The sequence below is a fragment of the Microcebus murinus genome, chromosome 14 (assembly GCF_040939455.1).
Source record: "Microcebus murinus isolate Inina chromosome 14, M.murinus_Inina_mat1.0, whole genome shotgun sequence".
Taxonomy (NCBI): Eukaryota; Metazoa; Chordata; class Mammalia; order Primates; family Cheirogaleidae; genus Microcebus; species Microcebus murinus.
In genome coordinates this window covers 52,801,049-52,822,833 of record NC_134117.1, presented here as the reverse complement: position 1 = coordinate 52,822,833, position 21,785 = coordinate 52,801,049, and the positions used below count along the sequence as shown (strand labels likewise).

General features: G+C 48.8%; 1 protein-coding gene across 3 annotated transcripts in view; it reads left to right on the top strand.

Moving 5' to 3' along the window:
- Positions 1 to 15,782: 15,782 nt before the first annotated feature.
- The window catches only part of LRRC20 (leucine rich repeat containing 20), an 80,818-nt gene continuing 74,815 nt past the window's right edge, over positions 15,783 to 21,785 (top strand). Inside the window, exons 1-2 of one of the 3 annotated variants that reach the window (XM_012762614.2) lie at positions 15,783 to 15,854; positions 21,065 to 21,209. In XM_012762614.2, coding sequence (XP_012618068.1) covers positions 21,128 to 21,209 — 82 coding nt within the window. In that variant the 5' untranslated portion in view covers positions 15,783 to 15,854; positions 21,065 to 21,127. Of the gene's footprint in view, positions 15,855 to 20,506; positions 20,935 to 21,064; positions 21,210 to 21,785 lie in introns of those variants that run through there. The other 2 variants (XM_076010073.1, XM_012762617.2) reach the window with 2 other exon arrangements.

Genomic DNA, 21,785 nt, shown 5'->3' with positions numbered 1-21,785 from the left:
CCTTTGTGGAAACCTTGGGAAAAACATTAGACACAGTTATGGGCAGAGAGGTCGGGGGTGGGGTGGGGTGGGGCAAGAGGCCTTTTAGGTTCCCTATTCAGATGAGAATGTTTATGGACTGGATTATGATATAATTTACACACACTAAAATGAACCTCTTGCACGTCTGCATGTGGGTGAGTTTTGACTAATGTTTGCTTCCTTGTGAATGCCACAACAATCAAGATACAGGACATTTTCATCGCACCCAAAGTTCCTCATACCTCTTTGCAGTCAACAACTGCAACCCCACCCTCAAGCCCGGGCTCCAGGCAATCACTGGTCTGCTGTCTGTCACTGTTTGTGAGTTTCATCTGTTCTGAAGCTTCATACAAATGGAATCATACTGTGTGTGCTATTTTGTGACTGGCTTCTTCACTCAGCGTTATGTGTCGCTTGTATCAGTAGCCCTTTTTATGGCTAGGTAGTATTCTATTTATGCACATACCCCAGACTGCCTATCAGATAAGAATTTGAAGGAAAAAATATATGTAACCCCTCCCCAGAGCCCACCGTGGGAGACTAAGAAGGCTTCTATGTGGCCTGAAATGTACAGGTGGGTGTTATCTCTGAATGAGGATCCCAAATAGTTGGGGGTTGAGGAGCTGCTGATGCAATTGTGACCCCACAGACACAGGACCCTCTAGATCCACACCTGATGTATTGCCAGGATCAAACATGTAAGATCTACCACATGTGGGCAATGCTGTCCTGGAATATTTTTAGTTTATTAATATAATAGAAGGTTGAAAGAATGGAAGTGGCCCAGTGTCCCCAGCCCAGGGCTGCCCCTCCTGCAGTCATCTATTCCAGTGTTCAGCTACCTTGGCTTCCCTAAACTCATTCCTTCTAACCACCTGCAGTCACCTGTTGCCCCTGTTCCCCCTGGTTTTATCTTTCCCAGGGGCAGAGGGAGGCCGGTCCCACCCTCTGTAATATAGCCACCCACACTAGATCTATATCATCATAAGGCTAATAGTCCCTTAGGTTTAGATAACACTTTTCCACTTTACAAAGCACTTTCACAACAATTATCTCCTTCAAGCTGAGCTGCAGTCCTGTGACAAAGGCTATTTATTATTCTCATCTACATTTTACAGGTGAAAAAAACTGAAGCTCAAAGAGGTTAAGTGATTTCTCTGAGGTCCTACAGCCAGGACCTGGTGGAGCTGGGACTCGAAATCAAGTTTCTGGCTGGTGGTCCTTTGCACCATCTCCTGCACCTGCTGGCCTCCTACATTCCTAAAGAGTGCAGGGCGTGCCTTGGGCAACCATCCTTTATTGTCACATCTGCTGAACTCTTTGAGGGATAAGCAGCATCCATTTGCTGAGCTCCTGAAATACAAGAGACAAAGTGTGTTGAGAAGATGATAACAACAAACAGCGTTTGTAAGTATCAAGGCTGTGTTAGGTTTTGTACCAAATGCCTTTCACAGGCTCACCTCTAATACAGCTGCCATACATGGCAGGCATTATTACGCCTATTTTACAGTCGAGGAAGCAGCCTCAGAGAAGCTACATTGCCCAAAGTGACCTGCTGTAGCTCTAGAAATTTCCCTAGCCTCTCACAGTGATTGGGAACCGTTGACCACGCATAGGCTTTGACGTCGGGCATGCCTTGGTTCAAATGCTGGCTCTACCACCAGCTTGCTGTATGACCTTGAGCTCTGAGTCTGTTGTCTGAAAAATAGGAGGGGTAACTCCTCATTCGCAGAGTGCTCTTCTGAGGATTAGATGTCACTCTCAGCCAAGGTGTGGTCAACGGGAGTGATGATCAAGCACCAAACTGGATCCAGGAAGGTGCTGGGGCCCTTCGGGCTGGAGAGGAGCAGGCAGGATAGCAGCGTGTGTCTGTCTGCCATGCCGGAGGAAGCCAGGCTGTGGGCTCAGTATTTACACCTTTGGAGGTCTTGTCCAGTGATGCCTTTTGTCTGTAGGTGTAGACTTCTGAAAATAAGCACAGCTTGGTTAAAGTTACTTTGACATAATAAAGTCCTCTGGAAACCAGTTTGTTCTCTGCCTGTTTACTACAGTTCAACACCTGTCATTTCTGTCTTTCTCCTCTTCATCCCGGTATTGAGTAGAAGATTCCTCATGGGTACAACTCTCCCTCTATTGCCCCTGGCCTGCAGGGTGAAAGCAACGCCAAAGTGGGCAGTGTGCTTAATGCCACACCACATCCGGTGGAATGTGCTGGTTTGGATAGCTTGAGCTCCAACCAGAGAGAGCACTGTTGAAATGGAAATGCACTGTCATCCAAACAGTGAATGGCGTGCCACACCCTGTGCCAGCTCAGTGCCAGCCTTGTGCCAACCTTGTGCCAGCCCAGTGCCAGCCTTGTTCCAGCACAGCCCAAAGGCAAAGCACATTGTGCACAGAGTGTAGGAGCCAACAGTGGGTACTGGCCAAGGTGAGGCAAGAGGTGCTCTGCTCGGGGGGAGCTTCTGACCTCTTGGGTGGAGCCCAGGGGCTTCAAGGGTAATCCTTTATGAGGACTGGGTGAGTGGGGACTGTTGGAATCAGGAGAGAAGACTGACTCGATTATTGGGGATCTGATTCTCCATGCAGGCTCTGAATAAGTGATCTGGCTTACATCTGTCTGTCAACCAATTTATGCACAAGTATTTACTCAGCTCTTGGTATGGCCCTGGCTTTGGGTTCAGGGTGAACAAAGAGAGATCTCATGGAGCTCCCATCTAGCCATGGGCCCCACCTGCCTTGCTGACAACTCCTTGCATCCATATCTTTTGGCTGGATTTGGATGTGGTTATTTTTCCATTCATACTGGATTGGACTCAGAAGCCCTGGGCTAACAGTGACTAGCAGTGTAGACTGGATTACTTCACCACTCTTTCTCCCATGGCTTCCTGTTACTTAAATAAGGCTCTGTATGGTCTTTCCTCATCTCCTACCCTTCTCTCTCCTGCTTTCTGTGCTCCTGGTCCTCAATTGGGCTGTGCTTCCTTCTATCACAGGCCCTTTGTACATGTTATCCCTCTGCCTGGCTGTTCTCTGTGGTGATCCTCCTGATCCCCACCTGCCCATGCTCACACCCTGACATGTGGGTGGGACTTGTGACTTGCTTCTAACCAATAGAATTGGCAAAGGTGACAGGGCTGTCACCCCTTGAACATATTAATTTATGTAAGATTGCATCTTGCTCACCAACTTGCAGACTCCCTCTAGAGTTTTCCCTCCCCTCATCCCCTCCACCCCACAAGGAAATGAATTCTGCCAGCAGTCCAAGCATCCACATGAGCATTCAGCTCTGGCTCACACCTTGCTTGCAGCCTTACAGAAGACCAAGCTGAGCAAAAAGTGTGACATATTAATTGTGTTGTTTAAACTGCTATATTTGTTGTGTTTTTTTTTTAAAAGTGTGTAAATTTATTATTTTCTATATGCAGCATAAGAAACCAATATATTCTCTAATATTAATTAGCTGACTCCTATTCATTCCTTACCATTCCCATCCCACTCAGATTCATCTTCTCAGGGCAGCCCACCCCACCCTCTGTGCCAAGGCACCACCTCCTTGTCATAGGCTCTCATGCCACTGTGTGCCTCTCCTCCTCATGACCTATCCAGTTATAATTGTGTGAGTATTAAATTCCTATCTGCCCCTCCACTGAATAGCTGTGCATTCCATGAAAGCAGCCCATTCCGTTCTCTGCTTTTTCTCCAGGACTAGCATGGTGCCTGGCACATGCAAGGTGCTCAGTTAATGTCTTTTGAATAAATGAATGATTTGTAGGACATTCAGAGTGAGGAGGAGTGGAGTATCCAGTTTCCCATTCTTTTTAGCGATAAAATGTGTAAGTTTTAGCTGGGCATATGACTACCCAACCATAGGCTCCATTTCCCAGCCTCCCTTGCAGCTAGTTGTGGTTATATGACTAAATTAGGACCCTGGGATGTAAATGAAAGTGTCGTGTGCAACATGTGGATCATCTCTTGAAAGGCAAAGTGGCTTGCTCTGGACATTGTCTTTTCCCCATCCTGCCAGCTCAGACATGGTAACACTGCACTAGCAGCCTTGGACCCAGAGATGGAAGGGTCATGTTGAAGATGACAGTAACTGGCCACCTTAGTTTCAACAACCTTTTGGAGCAGAGCTGTCAACCTCCCCTAGACCACTTGTTTCATGAGAAATAAACTATTTCATTTAAGCAGTAGTATCACGGGGTCTATAGCAGTTTAGCTGTACCCTAATTGATATAGTCCCTGAGAATAAAGCAGGTGTCCCGTGTGTGCTTGCAGACATAGTTGTCCTCTAACACTGTCATGGGAAAATGCTCCACCCTGACACATCTTACATAAGCTTTGCTGACAAGTCACAGAGAAGACCTGTTTCTGGCTGCCAGTTTCTCACTAGGACCCAAAAGCTGAGGCTGGGGCTAAAACAAGGCAAGCAACATACTTGAGTGTAATACTTAAGGAGACACTTACTTTCAGGCTTTTTCAAGTGTAGGGTCAGCAGTAGGAGTGAGTGCCTCCTTAAATTTTGTACCCTGGGAGCCTCGGGGTACCTCTCCCTAGCCCAGCTCAGACATTTTCTTTGTAAGATTTGCTTTCTGACCTACCTGCTAGTGAAGTGTTTGACTTCCCTACTAAGAATTCTTACCAAAATAAGCAAACAGGTTTATATATGGTTCGTAAGTACAAAAATTATAGTTTTTTAAAAAGTATATAAATATCTGACTGGAAGGATGCACATCCAAAAGATAGCAGTAACCCTAACCTTTGGAAGTTTGCGTTACTGGTGACTTTTTTCCATTGTCTTTTTTTATGTTTTACAAATTTTCTGCACTCTGTAAATGACATTTTTGTAGCTAGGGGGAAAGATAGTATTAAAAAATTGTTTTTCCACTATTCCTCTTTTCCAAATGTGACCCATTCTACTTGGACTAAGCACCCTCCTGTCTTCTTCCCTTCTGGGGAGTGCTTTCCCATGAGGCTCTCTGATCTCTTATCAGAGATTACACAAATAGTCTCACAGGGTCTCATCCCACAGACCTCCCAGACAGGCCCAGACATTTCTGAATCTACCGCAGGGCTGGGACAAGCTGCTGCGGGTGCTGTCTTCCCTGAGGGCACCCTGGAAGGAGATGCAATGGATTAAAGGCACCCACCTAACTTCTACCTCCCTCCCTGCGTTATTCCCAGGGTGGCTCAGTCTACTTGACACCTGGGGGCTGGGGTATGATAGGAGGGATTTGAATCCTGACTCTGCTGTGTATAAGCCACATGACTTTGGGCAAGTGATTTAGTCTCTGTGCTTAAGTTTTCACATCCCTAAAGTGGAGATAACACGAGTCCTCATAGGGTCGTGTTCTGGACTGAGTATGAAATGTGAAGTGTGGATCACAGCCTGGCACAGGGTGACTCAACAAGAGGGAGTAGGTGTTGGTGTTGTTACTGACACCCCCACCGGAATACCTCACTCTCATCTCAAACACAGTATCAGACATGCTAAACTCCTGATCACCCCAAACCTATCTCCCCAAACCTGTTCCTCTGCAGGCTTAGGTCATGGCACTACTTAGTAAAGGCTCAGGCCAGAGTGGCATCCTTGATACCTCCCTCTTTCAGTCCCCAAATCCAATCCATGGCCAAGCCCTGGTGACTCTGCCTCCTAGCTATCTTGCAACTTCCTGTCCCCTGTTTCCCTTACCTCTCACCTGGAAGACTGAGCAAGCCTCCTAATTATTCTCCCCATATCCTTCTTTGGCCTTCCAGTCCTTATCTTCATTGCAGTCAGAGAGATCTTAAAGTACAAATCAGGTCTTGTCATTCCTCTGCTCAAAAACCTTCATGACTTCCAATTGCATTTAGACAAGACAAGGTTCCTGAGACCAGCCCAGTCTGACCTCTGCTCACTCTACCAGTCTCCCCTTATACCCTCTCTCCCTCAAGGTGCACCAGCCTCACAGATCTTCTGTGGGTTCCTTGAAAACACCAGCCCTCTGCAGCTTTAAGGGCCTTGAATGTGCTTTCCTCTGCCTAAGACACTCTTCTTTCTCTCTTGTCCTGGGTCACTCATAGTCTTTCTTTAGCCTGACCACACTTTCCACAAAGAGGCCTTCTCTAACCCCCAATCTAAACCAGCCCTTCCTGTTGTTTTCTCTCCCTGTGCTTTCCTTCAAGGCGTGTTTCACATACTACAATGATTAAAAAAAAAAGTATCTGTGTGTTCCTTGAATGTCTATCTGTAAGCAACTGAGGTCTTACTGAGTCCAAAAGCCCAGGAGGAACTGAATCCTGGCAGCAGTCATGTGCGTGAGCTGGGCGGAGCATGCTTCCCAGTGCAGCTTTGAGAGGCTAAGCCGCGCCCAGACGCCCGGCCCACAGAAGCCATGGTGCAATAAATGGTGGTATTGTTAGCCACTCAGTTTGGGGGTAACTTGCAGTGCAGCAATAGATAACTAGTACGGCCACTAAATTGATCTCTGAACCTGCAAATGGGCAATGACCTATAAATTGAAAAGCACTGATCTAGTTCTAAGTGCAAGGCCTGTGCTGGGCATTCAGGGATGAATAAGACCTGGTCATTGCCTTCAAAGAGCTGTTAGTGTCTTTTGAAGATCTAAAAATTTGCTAGGATGTATGTATTTCTGGAGCAGGGTTCAAGGAGGTGACAATAAAAGTAAGTGAAAGGCTCACCGAGGCTGAGGGAGACCATTGTGATAAGCGTGGGGGTATCTTGGTTGGGGAGTCCTCAATGGGGAAAACATGGGCTTCACAGGAGAACCCAAAGGAGTTTCCACAGCTAGAGAGGCTGGGGACAGGGAGGAGGAGCCCATGAGGAAGAACTCCGCTCCGGGGAAGGATCAGAGCTGCCACAAATCTTATGTGACCTTCAACTGTGGTTGGAGCTTGAGGGTTACTAGCAGGCTGGGGGAGAATGGCTAGGGCTGCTGTGAGGACTAAATGAGTAAACACGTATAAGATGCTGAGGACAGTGTCTGCTGCTTACTAAGTGCTGTGTATTGTGGCTGTTGTCATTTTGTTTGCGTCATCTAGTTCTGGCCCCGGCAGTGCTCATCAGCAACTTTCTCAGTTCTCCCCCCCTCACCTCCCTGTAGCACTCTGCCCTGTGGCCCAAGCCCTCAGCTGGAGCCTTCTAGGACCCCTGACTTCTGGGGGCCAGCCCTGCCCTCTCACCCCCAGCGGCCACATTCAGGTGTCTCCCTCCTCAGACCTTGTCACTTCTCACTGTGCACGCACTGCCCCATCCCCTGAGATGATTCTTCTCTTGCATGTTTTTAGCCAGAGCCCCTGGCCTATGAGACTCCAGCCCTGCTTTCTCTCTCTGTACCTCCAGACTTCTACTTCCAAGGCTTTGTCAGACGTCGCCAAGTGGACGTCCACTTAACATGATCCCCAATGTATCCCAAACCCTCCTCCTCTTTACTCATGCCTACACCAGCAAGTCTTCCTGATAGCTTCGCACCCAAGAGCGTTGTCCCCTATGTCCACCACCTCTCCAATACATTTTCTTCTTTTTTTTGAGACAGAGTCTCACTTTGTTGCCCAGGCTAGAGTGAGTGCTGTGGCATCAGCCTAGCTCACAGCAACCTCAATCTCCTGGGCTCAAGCAATCCTTCTGCCTCAGCCTCCCGAGTAGCTGGGACTACAGGCATGTGCCACCATGCCCGGCTAATTTTTTCTATATATATTAGTTGGCCAATTAATTTCTTTCTATTTATAGTAGAGACGGGGTCTCACTCAGGCTCAGGCTGGTTTTGAACTCCTGATCTCAAGCAATCCTCCCGCCTCGGCCTCCCAGAGTGCTAGGATTACAGGCGTGAGCCACCGCGCCCGGCCTCATTTTCCTCTTCTATCCTCATATTAATTTCCAAGTCCTACAGAGTCTATTTCAGAAGGATCTCTTGAATCTGTCCTTTTTCTGTTCCCTGTACAACTACTTAAGTCAGGTCTGTCTTCCCCACATAGGCCACCAAAAGGGCTTGCTCATGGGCCCTTCCATAGCTTAATGGTGTATGTTAGGCTATGGAGTTAGAATACTGATTCTACCACTTAGTAGATGTGTGACCTTTGACAACCTCTTTAACTTCTCAATGCCTTAGTTTCCCCATCTTTAAAATGAGGCTGTTAACAGGTGTGTGTGTGTGTGTGTGTGTGTGTGTGTGTGTGTGTGTGTGAGAAAAGAATGATGTAAAGTGCCTGGTAGAAAAATTGATGGTTCTTTGGGTCACTGTGCCATCCTGCCCTAATAATTCAACACCGGGCCAGTCACTCAAGCTATAATAGGATGAAACATTAGTGAGAACAAAAAATTATAAATTGTATTAATTAAATTATAATTAATTTAATTATAAAATTAAATTTGAAATAATAAAAGACCCAGTAAAGGTCATTTTTCATAGGAGTAAACATATGTATAATGCCATATTAAACCAATATGTGATTTGAGATCAGAAAGAATGAGTCATTGATCTTGTAAATAAGCAACTTCGGCCTTTCTGCCTCCACTGCCATCATGGAGCCTGTGGAGAAGCTTGTGGGGAAGGGGACAAAAAAGGAAGCAGGTCCTAAAGTCCCACCCCATAGAAGACAGAATCATAGGTGCTGCCAGTTTTGAGCCGTTTCTCCAAGAGAGAATCAAAGTGAAAGAGAAAGCTGGGAATCTCCTAACAAATTGTTGCTCAAAGGTGTTCGAGCTCTTCCAGAGGAGGCAGTCCCATCTCCCTGTAGTTTGCTAACCTCTACTGGAAATATCTGATGGTCAAAAGCTTTTGTTTACATTAAACTGAAATGGATCTGCCAGGGACTTCCTCTAGCTCTAGTTCTGCCCTCTGGCAGAACAAGGATCATTATATATAAAAGGCCTTCATGTATTTTAATATGGTTTTCAGACTCCCACAAGCCTTTTATTTTATAAACAGCTGACTTCCACAAATAATTGCTCACAGATCCTTTATCAGCCAAGGTATGCCTGCACCTACCGCACCAACCGCATGCTCTTTCCAGAGCTGTCTTCTCCACAAGTGCCAGAACTAGGATCCCTAAACCAGCCACTTAACGCTGCTGAGCAAGGAGCTGCGTGCTGCCAGAGGCTGTCTCAAACCATACATGTCTTGTATGGTGGCTCTCCAATGTTGATATGCCAAATGACACCCAAATGTCACCAGTCCATGGTGAAATGAGAAAAAATAAATAAGAACAATGTGGATAAGTTTGTTACTTTCTTCCTATATTATGTACTGCCCAAGTCCTTTTTAAAAATAAAACTGTAAGGGTAATAGTTTGCATGGTTCATTTGTTATGATAAAATACCAGGAATCCTATATTAATGAGTCCTATGTCTTTTAGAATTGTACTGGTCCTGGCTGGGCTTGGTGGCTCACACCTGTAATCCTAGCACTCTAGGAGCTTAAGGTGGGAAGATTGCTTGAACTCAGTAGTCCGAGACCAGCCTAAGCAAGAGCAAGACCCTGTCTCCACTAAAAATAGAAAATAAATTAGCTGGGCAACTAAAAAAATAGAAAAAATTAGCCAAGTGTGGTAGCATGTGCCCATAGTCCCACTTGGTAGGCTAAGGCAGGAGGATTGCTTGAGCCCAGGAGTGAGAGGTTGCTGTGAGCTAGACTGACAGCACAGCACTCTAGCCCAGCAAGAAAGTGAGACTCTGTCTAAAAAAAAACAAAAAGAAAAAGAATTGTACTGGTCCATGAAGACCAAAATTTGGAACCATTGCCCTGGCCTTGCCTCCCTTGCTGATATACCAATGTTCTCTAATCCAGCCCTTGCCTCTTAAACACCTGTCATATCACAAGATACTATGACTCACAAATAATTTTTTGATAAAAGAAAGAAAGAGGCTGGGTGCAGTGGCTCATACCTGTAATTCCAGCACTTTGGGATGCCAAGGTGGGAGGATCGCTTGAGGCTGGGAGTTTGAGATCAGCCTGAGCAACATAGTGAGACCTCATCTCTGTAAAAATTTTTAAAAAGTAGGCAGGTGTGGAGGCTTGCACATGTAGTCTCAGCTACTTGGGACTTTATACATATAAAAAAGGAAGAAAAGAAAAAAAGAAAAAGTGATGGTTCTATTTTTGGTATAAACATTATTGTTATTATTATTCCAAGTCACCCTATACTCTATTCCTTCATCCCAAAGTTCTTCTCTTATCCCATTACTCCCTTGCACAAAGGTTTTCAAAAGTTCTCCATTACCTGCTGTGGGAAATTGCTTCAGTTATGATCTTTAATATGTTTACTCCTCCTGTACTTAAACCCTTGGATGGCTCTTCCACATCGACTCTGGGCCTGGCCATGTTTTGGCTAATGGGGTAATAGCAAATTTGTGCCACAAACTGAGGCTTTAAGAGTGTTTTTGCTTTGAGGTTTGCCTGGATGGCCTCCTGGGTGATGAGAGACCATGTGGAACAAGGCCACAGTTTATCACAGCTGAGGCCTCTAGGCCAACAGCCTGCTCACTGCCAGTCATGTGAGTGAGGCTGAACAAGACCATCCAACCCCAGCCAGGTGCCTGCTGACTATAGAGATCAGCCAAGACAGTGCAGACCAGAAATCCTGTTCAGCTGACCAGAAATAACTGTGGCTATAAGTCACCAAATTCTGGAGTGGTTTGTTATACAGCAAAAGCTAACTGAAACACCCAGTAAACCAAGCACCAGCTCCTCTTCCTGGCATCAGAGATTCTCACAATCAGGTCAGGGTACCTTCTCATATCATTCTCACAGCTTCCTTATTCCCCAAGCTTCAGCCAAACGTGAACACTTAGTATTCCCCAGAATACTTTATACTTTCTTGCTTCTAAGCCTTTGCTTAGCTGAGCCTTCCTCTAGAAATGGTCTTCCCTTCCTTATTCCTTTTCCACTCTCACCTGCTTCTTGGCCTTCTATGCCTACTGAAATTCAACCCAGCCTTGAAGACTTACCCAAGTATCACCTCTTCCTGCAGTTGGTGGGCATACTGGGAGCAACCTGTTCTTGAAACTTTTTACTGGGTACCATTGAACTCCAATTTCTTTTTGTTGCAATACAACAGTCTTTTCCGAGACAGAAGCTGTATTCTTGGTTGTACAATAGCGCTGATATGAGAGAGTTATTTCCTTTTTAAATCTATTTAAATCATTCTGAATAAACCAAGGGGCTGATGGATCAGTCCCATATCCCTAATGCTTGTTAGACTTCTTTTATAACAAAGGGAATAGGCTTTAGACTCACCCCTTTATCAAGCAACAGTAATGTGCTAGCATTTAGTAACATTGTTTCATTTTTATTATATTTATTTTTAAGGTTACTTTTTTATCTATGGCAAGTGCTACTAGTTTATCATTTGTAGAATGATATAAAGTTTCTTTTTAAAATGACATTTTTAAGTTAAAAAGTGAGTTAACTTGAAGAAAAAACCCGTAAGTAAATAATAGTATAGTAAACCATCTTGCTGATCTGTAGTGTGTGCTGATTTCTGCAGTGGAAATTTTCCCACCACGCCTATTTCAAGTAACCAAGGTGATTGCACTGAATCCAGAATTGAGGAAAGACATGCAGAATGAGCAAGCTCTCTGAGTCTGTACAAGTGACTCCAGCTCACCACTGGGTGGGGCTCAGATATAGCAAAATCAGGAAGGTGGCAGGGCAATGGCTGAAGCTTGGGACGTGTTTTTTTAGAGTCGCTTTTTGTATCGATCTTATTCCCCATAGTAGAGCGCATGTGCCTTGAGGGGACTGACTGCTACTTGCTCATTTTTGCAAACCCTGAAGTACCTGGCAGGGGGTTGTGGTGGGCACATCTCACCAGGCTGAACCTTCTGGAAGGGGGACTGGATGAACTGCTTTTCTGCCTTAGGATGGCAGTGACTTGGAGTTTCTGGCTGTTGGTAACTCAGCTCCAGGCAGGGGTGCAGCCCTTGGTGGAAGGCACAGGAGGGCACAGGATGATGCAGGGGCAGGGGGAGAGGGTGTCTGACTCACACTTGATGAGACTTCACATTTTGTTTTCATCCAAACGTACTTCTCCCTTAAGAGGTGTGAGATAAGGGCTAATATAAGGAGAATAGAATGGAAAAGGAGAGATTTAAGGTGTTATATTGTATTAAGGCCTTGTATAATATTAGGCCTACTGTAATGAAGTACCATAAGTGGGGTGGCTTACCAATAGAAATCCATCGTCTCACAGGTGTGGAGGCTAGAAATCCGAAGTCAAGGTATTGGTAGGATTGGTTCCTTCTGAGAACTGTGAGGGAAGGATCTGTTCTAGGCCTTTCTATTTAGATTATAGATGACCATCTTTTTCCTGTCTCTCTTCATAGTGTCTTCCCTCTATGCATGTCTGTATGTGAACAAATTTCCTCTTTTGATAAGGACACCAACCATAGTGGATTAGGGTCTACCCTAATGACCTCAATTTTAACTTGATTACCTCTGTAAAGACCCTATTTCCAATTAAGGTCATATTCTGGGGTACTAGGTAGGGTTTGGGACTACAATATCTCTGTGTGTGTGTGTGTGTGTGTGTGTGTGTGTGGTGGTGGTAGTGGTAGGTGGGGAGGGGACACAAATCAACCCATAACAGGCCTTGAGATTGCATCTAGAAAATTTCTAGGGGGAAGTGGTCCCCATCAGGGTTTTCAATTATAAGAGATGAGATGTTGGCTCTGTCTATAGGATAGTGTCCCCTCAACAAGTGCCCTGAGAATTTATATTGCCCAGTGAAGGGCAGACCCACCAGGAAATAGCCATATAACAATCTGTCATAGCACAAGAATTTTCCTTTCTGCAGGTGGCTTGCAAAGCTTTCAAGCGTGAGCACAGGCTGTGTCCAAGCCCTAGCAAACACCTGAGTCTTTCTCTGTTCATAGGTGAGGGGTGTATGGCTTCTAACTCAGGTGGCCAGGCTTGGAGCCAGTCCCTAAGTGGCCAAAGCCTTTGAAGGTGCTCTGATCTCTCCAGAGGAGCCTGTTTGTTTGGTCAGTTGAGCTGCTTCATTGAGAAGCCTCGCCGGAGTTCCCTTGCACAGGCCTACCTTCCTGATGCTCTCACTTGCTATTCTGAAACTGCAGGTAGCAATGACTGTCTTGAGGCTTCTAGACCCTAGTAGCAAGGGATAAAATTTTGCCAACTGATTGCACTGAATGGAGTCAGTAAACATAGTGATTGAAAATCTTAGCACTGTTGATATATATTTACTGAGCACCCACTATGTGCTAGGTAATGTGGGAATATTTATTGGGCACTGTGGTAGATTGCAAAATTAGCCCCAATTCTCCACTTATCCTGTACCCATGTTCTTTGTGATGTGACTTTGCTTCTCCTCCTATGAGGAGGTGGAGTCTATTTCTTCTTCACCCTTGGATCTGGACTGGCCTTGCAATTTTCTTTAGTCAAGACAACTGTGGAAATGAAGCAGTGCTAATTTTGAGCCTAGACCTTCAGAGACCTTTCACGATTCCACTCTTGCTCTTAGGACCCTGCAGCTCCATGTGAACAAACTTGGGCTAGCCTGCTGGTAGATTGGAGACATGCAGCCCACTTGCCTCAGCTGACAGCTAGCCACCCCTCAGAAGCAGAGGCCTCTGAATGCCTGGCAACTGACCCCAGATGTATGAGGGAGTCCAGAAGAACTGCCCAGCCAAACCCAGCCTAAGAAACTGACCCATAAAATCACAAACTAAATTAGCCATCATTTTAAGCCACATCTAAATCGTGGGGTGTTTTATTACGCAGCAAACACTGACTGATACAAACACTTAGCATATGCCAAGCTCTGGTACTTGAAGTCAGGCAGAGTCTTGTGCACAGATGGTATAATTATGTGTATAATGCAGTAAGTGCTCTGGAGAAGCAAACACAGCAGGAATAGAAGAGGTGGCATTTGAGCTGGGGAGGAATCTTGTCTCTGTGGAGTTGGAGGGTCCAGGATAAACTTCCTGGGGCAGGGGATTGGCTAAGGTAAAGAATGAATGTGGGAAACCCCAGGCTGGGGCCATCATTTGGCAGTATTTACTGAACCCTTACTATGTACTCAGAAACACTGTACTAGCTGTCTCAGGTTTGCATGTGGCCTGGCAGGGGAGAGGAGACATCCATGTGCAAATGTTGGCCAGAAATGTCAGGCTGGTGTTCAGTAAAACAGAAGTAGCTATGTCTGCTTTGTCCAGAGTACAAGTATCTTGGCTTGGGCAGAATGGGACTCCACTCATTTGTTATTTATATCTGGTATTTGGTATATGTCTGGCAGGGATTCAGTGGTAAAGGATCAGAAAACAGGGCTGCTCAGGCATCCACTCAACTGATAACCCCTTGAGGGCACAGTCTGTGTCTGAGTCTTCCTAGTGTACTGGGAGACACCGGGCCTTGCATATACTAAGCATTCAGTTTTGAAAGACTGATTTTGTAGATATTTACCCTCCTCTTTCTTTTATTCCTACTAACCTATAGTATTTGTTTCCTAGAGCAGCTTCAACAAGTTGCCACAACAACAGAAATTTATTCACTCACGGTTCTGGAAGCTATAAGTCCAAATCAAACTATCTGTAGGGCTGGCTCCCTTTTGGAGGATCTGAGGGAGAATTTATTTTCTTGCCTGTTCCTCGCTGCTGATCCTTGCCAACACGCTTGGGTACTCCTTGGGCACTCCTTGGCTCGTAGCTGCATCACTGCAGTCTCTGCTTCCATCATCCCATGGCGTTCTCCCTGCGTGTCTCTCTGTGCATTTCTTCTAAGAACACTGGGCACATTGGATTAGGGGCACACCCTACTCCAGTGTGACCTTATCTTAACTAATTACACCTGCAGTGACTCTATTTCAAAGTGAGGTCACATTCTGAAGTCCTGGGGGTTAGGGCCTTAACATATCATTTTTGGTAGTGGTGAGGTGGGGGGTTGGGGAGACAGAGTTCAACCCTTAACATCCATCAAGGCCCAAGGGAATGAGTTTTTCCTTGTCTGCCACCCCTAGCGGCAGAATTAAGTGTGCTTTCTTCAGGACTCCCCACCCCCACCCCCATACTTGATGTGTACTTCTTTTCATTAGAGCTTTTGACACCGTCAGCGTCCGGTTGAGGCAGGGGCCTCACTCTTTCGTCTTCCCGAGCGTCCCGCAGAGGGTGTGCGGTGAGCTCCCCGAGACGCCAGGCCCGTGCAGCGGCCCCTCCCCTGAGGCTCTCCCGTCAGGGCGCGGGCACTGCATTAGACGCTCCACGCGTTAATCCCCACCATGGCCTGTGAAGTAGCCATTTATGAATTTTAGTTCCTATTTTATAGATAAGAACGTTTGGCTTTAGAGACGTGAGGTAACTTAGCGTAGCCAGAATTATCGCCTCTAAAAACCTGAATGGGCACCGGGGACGTCACATGGAAAGTTCCCCACGCTCCATCCTCACGTTTTTTCAGATGACCCCTGACCCGGCTAGTTCAACTCCATTTCCTCGAGACACCCAGATCCGGAGCCTCGGAGCCACTGATCCTGGGATATGTTGCCCGTCCCCGTCCACACCTGGGCTCTCCGCAGCACCCTCCCTTCAGAAGCCGCACACAAAGCGGGGCCTCCCCGCAGACGGGAGCGCGCGGGCCGCCTTTAGGCGCGCGCCACTGCCGGGCGCGCAGGGCGGGGGCGCGCGCTGATTGGTTGCGCGAGGCCCGGGCTCTGGGCCTGCTCCCGCCCCGGCGCCGGTCCTGGCGCGGCGATTGGCCGAGCGGTCGCGCGCGCTCAGCCCGCAGCCCCGCGCGCCCCGCCCCGCCGGCGCGGAACTCGCGTGGGGCGCCGGCGGCGGCCGAGGGAGTGTGACTGCGCTGCGCAGGGCGCTAGGAGGCATTGTCGCCGTAAGTGGAGCCGAAGGCGGCCCGGAGCGGGGCCACACGCTTGGTGCCCCGCAAAGTAAACGTGGTCTGAGGCTAAGCGTTGCAGGGGCTGGGGGAGAGAGGGAGAGAAGTGCCCCGGTTTTTGCAGCGTTCCGTCCCCTCCCCCAGGTCACCCGGCGGAAAAGGGCAGCGGTGCGCCGGCCGCGGCTCCTGCGGTGCCCAGGGGCCCGGCACGCGCCGGCTCTCGCTGGCGCACCGCTGCAGGACCCCGAAGGCTCGGGGGAGTGGGCGCAGCGGTGCCAGGGAATAGGAGCCCGGGGAAGCGCTCCCTGGCGGGCCTCCATTCCCGGGGGAGGCGCCCTTGCCAGGAGAGGCTGCTGTGCGTTTCGTCCCTGAAGCGACACTTTCGTGGTTTGCTTCCGCTCCGGGGAGCTGCAGACGCCTGCTCCAGAGCGTCCTGTCGGCCTCCGGGCAGCGCGGAACCCTTGGCCATCTGAGATCGCCAGCGTCCCCCCGCCTCAGCCTGTTTCATTCTCTCCGTTCCCCGCCCGCCGGTGCCATTGGCTGTGGGCACCGGGCGGTGAGGCGGGGCCAGGCCGTGGGGCGCGGGGACCCTGGCTGGCCACCGCGCACAGTGCTGGGAGGTGCAGTCCGAGGATGCCTAGGTGCCCATAAGGGAACACGCGCGGGGCTCCCCGAACCCCAGGGCGCAAAAACGAGGCGCCAGCTGGTCCGGCTCACGCCCCAGCGGGCTTCTTCCCCTTGGATGGGAAAGTGGGTCAACTCTGTTCTGGTCTCAAGTGGGCCTTTGGGGCTACTTGGGTCCCAGCAAGCGCTCCGTCCCTCACCTCCCCACCCGCTCCTGGCTTGGCACGAAGGACAGGCCGGCTGCAGCCGGGGGGGGGGGGGGGGGGGGGGCAGCTCGCACATATGGCTCAGGAGGCTCCGGTTGCCTGTCGGAGCTGCTGCCAGGCTCTAAAGTTCCCAGCTGACCACACCAGTAACTAAATATAGGAGCAGCTGGTGCGGACGGGGTGTCGCAGTGGCTCCTTTGCAGCGATCTTGGGACTGCAGATAAGGTAGAATTTTTGCTGGTAACGACGGGAGTCTGAGGACCACGATCTGGGTTTAAGCAAAAATCGTCCCTTCCCCAGCCTTGTATCCAGGTGAAACCAGGTTATAGGGACAGGAGGGCTGTAGTGCCAGCTCCCATAAAACAGTACTTTCCCCCTCCAGCCAATTTATTATATTCAAACTTCCTCTCTGCACCTGTTTAATCACCTGTTGGTAATGCCTTAGTGTGGGAAGCACTTAATGGTTTGCAAAGTCCGTTCTCAAAAGTTACATATCAGTTATTATACTTCTCACAACAACCCAGTGAGAAAGGTGCTATTTCCATTTTACAAATGGGGCTGCTCCCAACACTGATAACTTTCTAAAAACTCGGGTTGGATTAGGCTACTTTCCTCAAAAAACTTCTCTTAGTTCCCTACAGAGAACCAGAGGACAGGTTTGTAAGAGGCCTATAGTTCCCTCCCCAGCAATCTGAGAACAGACTGGCTGCTGTCTCCCTCTCTCCCAAATCCCTTTGTGCACCTGCTGCTCAGACCTTCTCTGCTCTTCCCCCTGCCTATGCCATGTGCCTTCATGACCCCGACTCCCTGGGCCTGGTGCTGCCATCTCTTAGTAGGAGCTTGTTCTGGCCCATACCCCATCTGTGTACCTTTACTTCCCTGGTGTGGGCCTTATGGGAGGTGTCCAGGAGATGTTTGTTGGATTTCAACATTTTCTGGGACCATGATGCTCACTCTGAGGAACAGAGAGTTGGGGGTGTGTGGAGAGGGTGACGTTTCAAGGACAGCAGTAGTGTGAGTATGAGCTTAGACCCTGTGCTGAAGCCCAGATTTGCCCCGGGCAGGCTTATGGTACCTCTTTCTCCTTTTTCGGACACTCTCTGACCTGCTGCTTCCACCATCCCTGCACGTGGGGTTGACCAGATGCCTCGAGGAGCCCATAACTTGGGTCTTTTGGGCTCTCCTGGGTTCTGGTTCCAGGAGGGCTGCCCTCTGCGCTGATTGCTCAAATGGTGCTGACGCTGGTTGGAGTGTGTCCCAGGCACATCTCTGCTGTACTCAGAGCATCCTCTGGAATATAAGAGGTCCTTCATCCTAGTGAATTTCTCTGACACCTAGGTTTTACATGTTGTTCCTGTTCCAGCTCCTATGTCCATGCTGACGCACATGAGGGGGGCGTTCTGAGTTTGCCAACAGGGGTGAGATGTTTAATCTGACTAGTTTTTATCAATCGCCTAGGCACCTCCCCACCTGGTGGCAGCTGGTAGAATTGCAGGAATAGCGCCTGTTTGAAAGAAGCCTGTGGATCCTACCAGGGTTAGCGGAGACTCTGGCAGCTTGGCAATTTCCCTCCCCTTCCCTTCCCTCTGTGCTGTGAGGCCAGGATTGCCTCAGTGTTGTTCTTCAGAGAGCTCTTCCTCATCAGAATCACAAGTCAGAGCTATTTCCTGTGTTTCTTTCCTCCCTCTTCATTCTCATGCCCATGCCAGTAGATGCTCCATAAATGCTTATAACTATTGATGATGAATATTGGAGATAGGGAAGGGAGAAGGCATAATATAGTGGAAAGAGTGCTAGTCTGGGAATTAGGAGACCTAAGTTCTTGTTTTCTTTCTTTCTTTCTTTTTATTTTATTTTATTTTTTAGACAAAGTCTCACTCAGTCACCCTGGGTAGACTGCTGTGGTGTCAGCCTAACTCACAGCACTTGAGCTCCTGGCTCAAGTGATCCTCCTGCCTCAGCCTCCCAAGTAGCTGGGACTACAGGTGCTCACCACCATGCTGGGCTAATTTTTTCTATTTTTAGTAGAGATGGGGTCTCGCTCTTGCTCAGGCTGGTCTCAAACTCTTGACCTCAAGCAATTCACTTGCCTCGGCCTCCCAGAGTGCTAGGATTACAGGCGTGAGCCAGTGTACCTGGCTGGTTCTTTGTTTTCATCTAGCTGGTTCACCTCCCCTCTTGGGTCCTCAGTTTTCCCATTCTTAAAGGGGTTAGACTAAGTCACCAAGACTCCAGCAACATGGCTGTGATTCAGGCTTAGGGGATAGTCTTAAAGGCAGCGCAGTGAAGGTGTTGGGTCCAGTTTGCCAAAGTCCTTTCTATTCCCTATTGTCCTATACTGGCCTACCTTTTGCAGTTTGCCCACCTGGTGTCTTTAGGCATTTGAATTTATGACCCTTTTCTATTTAGACAATGTCTTAGATTTGTTATAAGACCCATCTGAACTGTATTCACATTTTCAACCCAAATGATGTCTGTTAATCTTCATCATCACCATTGGGGGATACTAATTAAGCATCTCTGTTCAGTGTATGATGTATAGTGCAGGTGAGAAGCACAGTATAGATCTGCTCTCTGCCCCAAGTTGCCCCACAGGCCAACAGGGGAGACAAGTGTATGTGTGGCTCATAAATAACCCAAGTGATGTGTGCTAAGCCATTAAGTGCTACTGAAACTCAGAGGGAGGAGAGAACACTGAGGCAATCAGGGAAGACTTCCTAGAGGCGGAGAGATGGAAATTGTACTCATTCCTCAAAGCTGAGTTCCACTGAGTTTTTTGTTCAGAGTCACACTGGGATTAGATGCTGGTGTTATAGTTGCACATGTACTGATTTCTTTTCTCAACTACCATTTATTGAGTATTTACATGTCCTAGACTCCAAGCTAGATGGGTATATATACTTTATTCAATCTTCATATCAACCCAGCAAGGTTGGTATTACTAGGTCTCCAAATCAGATGAAGAAACAGGCTCAGAGCAGTTAAGAAACTCTCCTAAGGCTTCTCAGCTAATAAATGGTTGAGTTGGGCATTAGGCCTGTCTCCATAAAACAGCCTTTCACCACTGTGCCATGTATCTCAAACCTCCAGTGTCAGCCTCCTTGATGAAACACATATGTATGCTACATTCACACCAACTCCCCCAAGCACATGGGTGGGCCTGGCCAGCTCTGGCGTGGCCTCACCTGCCTGCTTATCTAGTTGAGCACGTGGGAACTTTGTTCTGGCGTCTGTTCCAGCTCTGAGCAGTGTCCCCATGGCCCTTGTCTCTGCCCTTTCCGTTCTTTTTCCTTAGGCCCTCAGAACAAGTTTGTTGGAGCTCCTCGAGCTGTCTGTGAAGCTGGGATCTCGGGTTCTGAAGCAAAAAGGGGTGCTGACCTGAGCCTCAAGTTCATTCCTCTCTCCATGGAATGCATGCTGCTATTGGCAATGGGGGATGGGAGGGGGACTTTTGCAAAAAGTGAGCACTGGATATGGAGCTGGGCCGACCCAGTTATTGCCACTTACTCATCTTTACCTTGGCCAGGTCACTTAGCTTCTCTTTGTGCCCTAGTTTCCTTCTGTGTAATAAACAGGGAGCTGGGGACATTTCTGTGTCTTCATATCTTAACACCTTATCATTTTGTCTTTCTCATCCTTCTTTCAGCCTCTTCTCCCCTAGTGATCCAATTTCCCTTCTCCCATTTCCTTCCTCCCCCTCCCTTTTCTTGCAGATAAACTCAGCATCAGCTGGTAATCAGGTCTGTGGGCCAATTGATCAGGTCTGATGGCCAATCTCCCCGTCCATATGGGCACATGGAAGGGAGTTTGTAGAGACCACCCCCACCCAGCCTGTGAGCTCTGATTGGCTCTCGGGGCTCTGATTTACCTTTGTGTCCCCACTTCCTGCCTGGCAGGTGTGGGTGGAGTGAACAGGGGAGCTGGAGAATTGTCCTGAGGGGTGTGGACAGGGTGCCAGCTCAGAGGCTGTGGGATGGAGGGACAGGTGTCTTTCCCCTGCAGTTGGCTGTGCCCCGCCTCCTCCCTGACGCCCCGCCTGTTGAGTGAGTCACAGGCCAGCGCACACCTGTGTCCTCCTGCCTGCCTGGCCGCTGGTTCAGGCCTGGACCCTGGGTCTGGTGAGGTCATACGTGTTGATCCTCCCAGAACACCGGTAGGGCCCAGGTGCCGCCACTCTCTGACAGGCAGATCAGCCACTCCAAGGGCCGAGCTGGATGTGGCCTGGGCTCTGGGCTCCGCAGGAGGAGGTGAGTGACCTGGGCCCTCTGCCCAGGCTTCCTGGCAGCCTGGGGCTTGGGGAGGAGGTCGCTGGGGGTGAATGCAGGGGCGGGGACCCCGCTGAAAGGCGAGCACTTCACGGCCCTGCGTCTTCCCCAGGCACAGGCCCCTTTGTGAGCAGCAGACCGGCCTGGGGGCTGGCGGCAGGACACCCGTGGCTGCATGCTGAAGAAGATGGGTGAGGCCGTGGCCAGAGTAGCGAGGAAGGTCAACGAGACGGTGGAGAGCGGCTCTGACACCCTGGGTGAGTGAGGGCAGGGCTCTCCCACTGCCTGGAGGTGGTGGTGAGGTGAGCTTAGCAACGAGATCGAAGAGGGGAGAGAGACAGTCTCATGTGCGCCCTTGCCACACAAGCATTCCGTGTAACTGTCATTGCAGCGGTGTGCAGTTTGTGTGTTCTGGCTCTCAGTGTAAGGCGTGTTTCTTACTATGGGTCATGGTGAAAGAGGTTTGAAAATCACGGAGCCTGTCCGCTTGCCCTCGGACTGCCAGTGACTGAGTGCGCGTGTGCCTTTGGAGCAGCTGAAAGTGTGGAGTGGCACCCGCGTACCAGGCCCTGTGCCGGCGCCTCTGAGTGTTATCTTGTTGGATCCTCACAGCTCCCGGGGTGAGTGATGCCTGCTGGGCCCCGTGAGTCCCAGTCTGCAGATGGGGGGGGAGGGGCGAGACGGCAAAGTGGATTTTTTTTGAGGTTGCCCAGTCAGGAGGCCCCTTGACACTCCATTATTTCACTTGAATTGTGTTTTATGTTTTTTGCTTTGAATTGGTCATAGTGTTTTTTCCCATCAGTCAGCCCAAGACTCCAAGTCATCCCATTTAA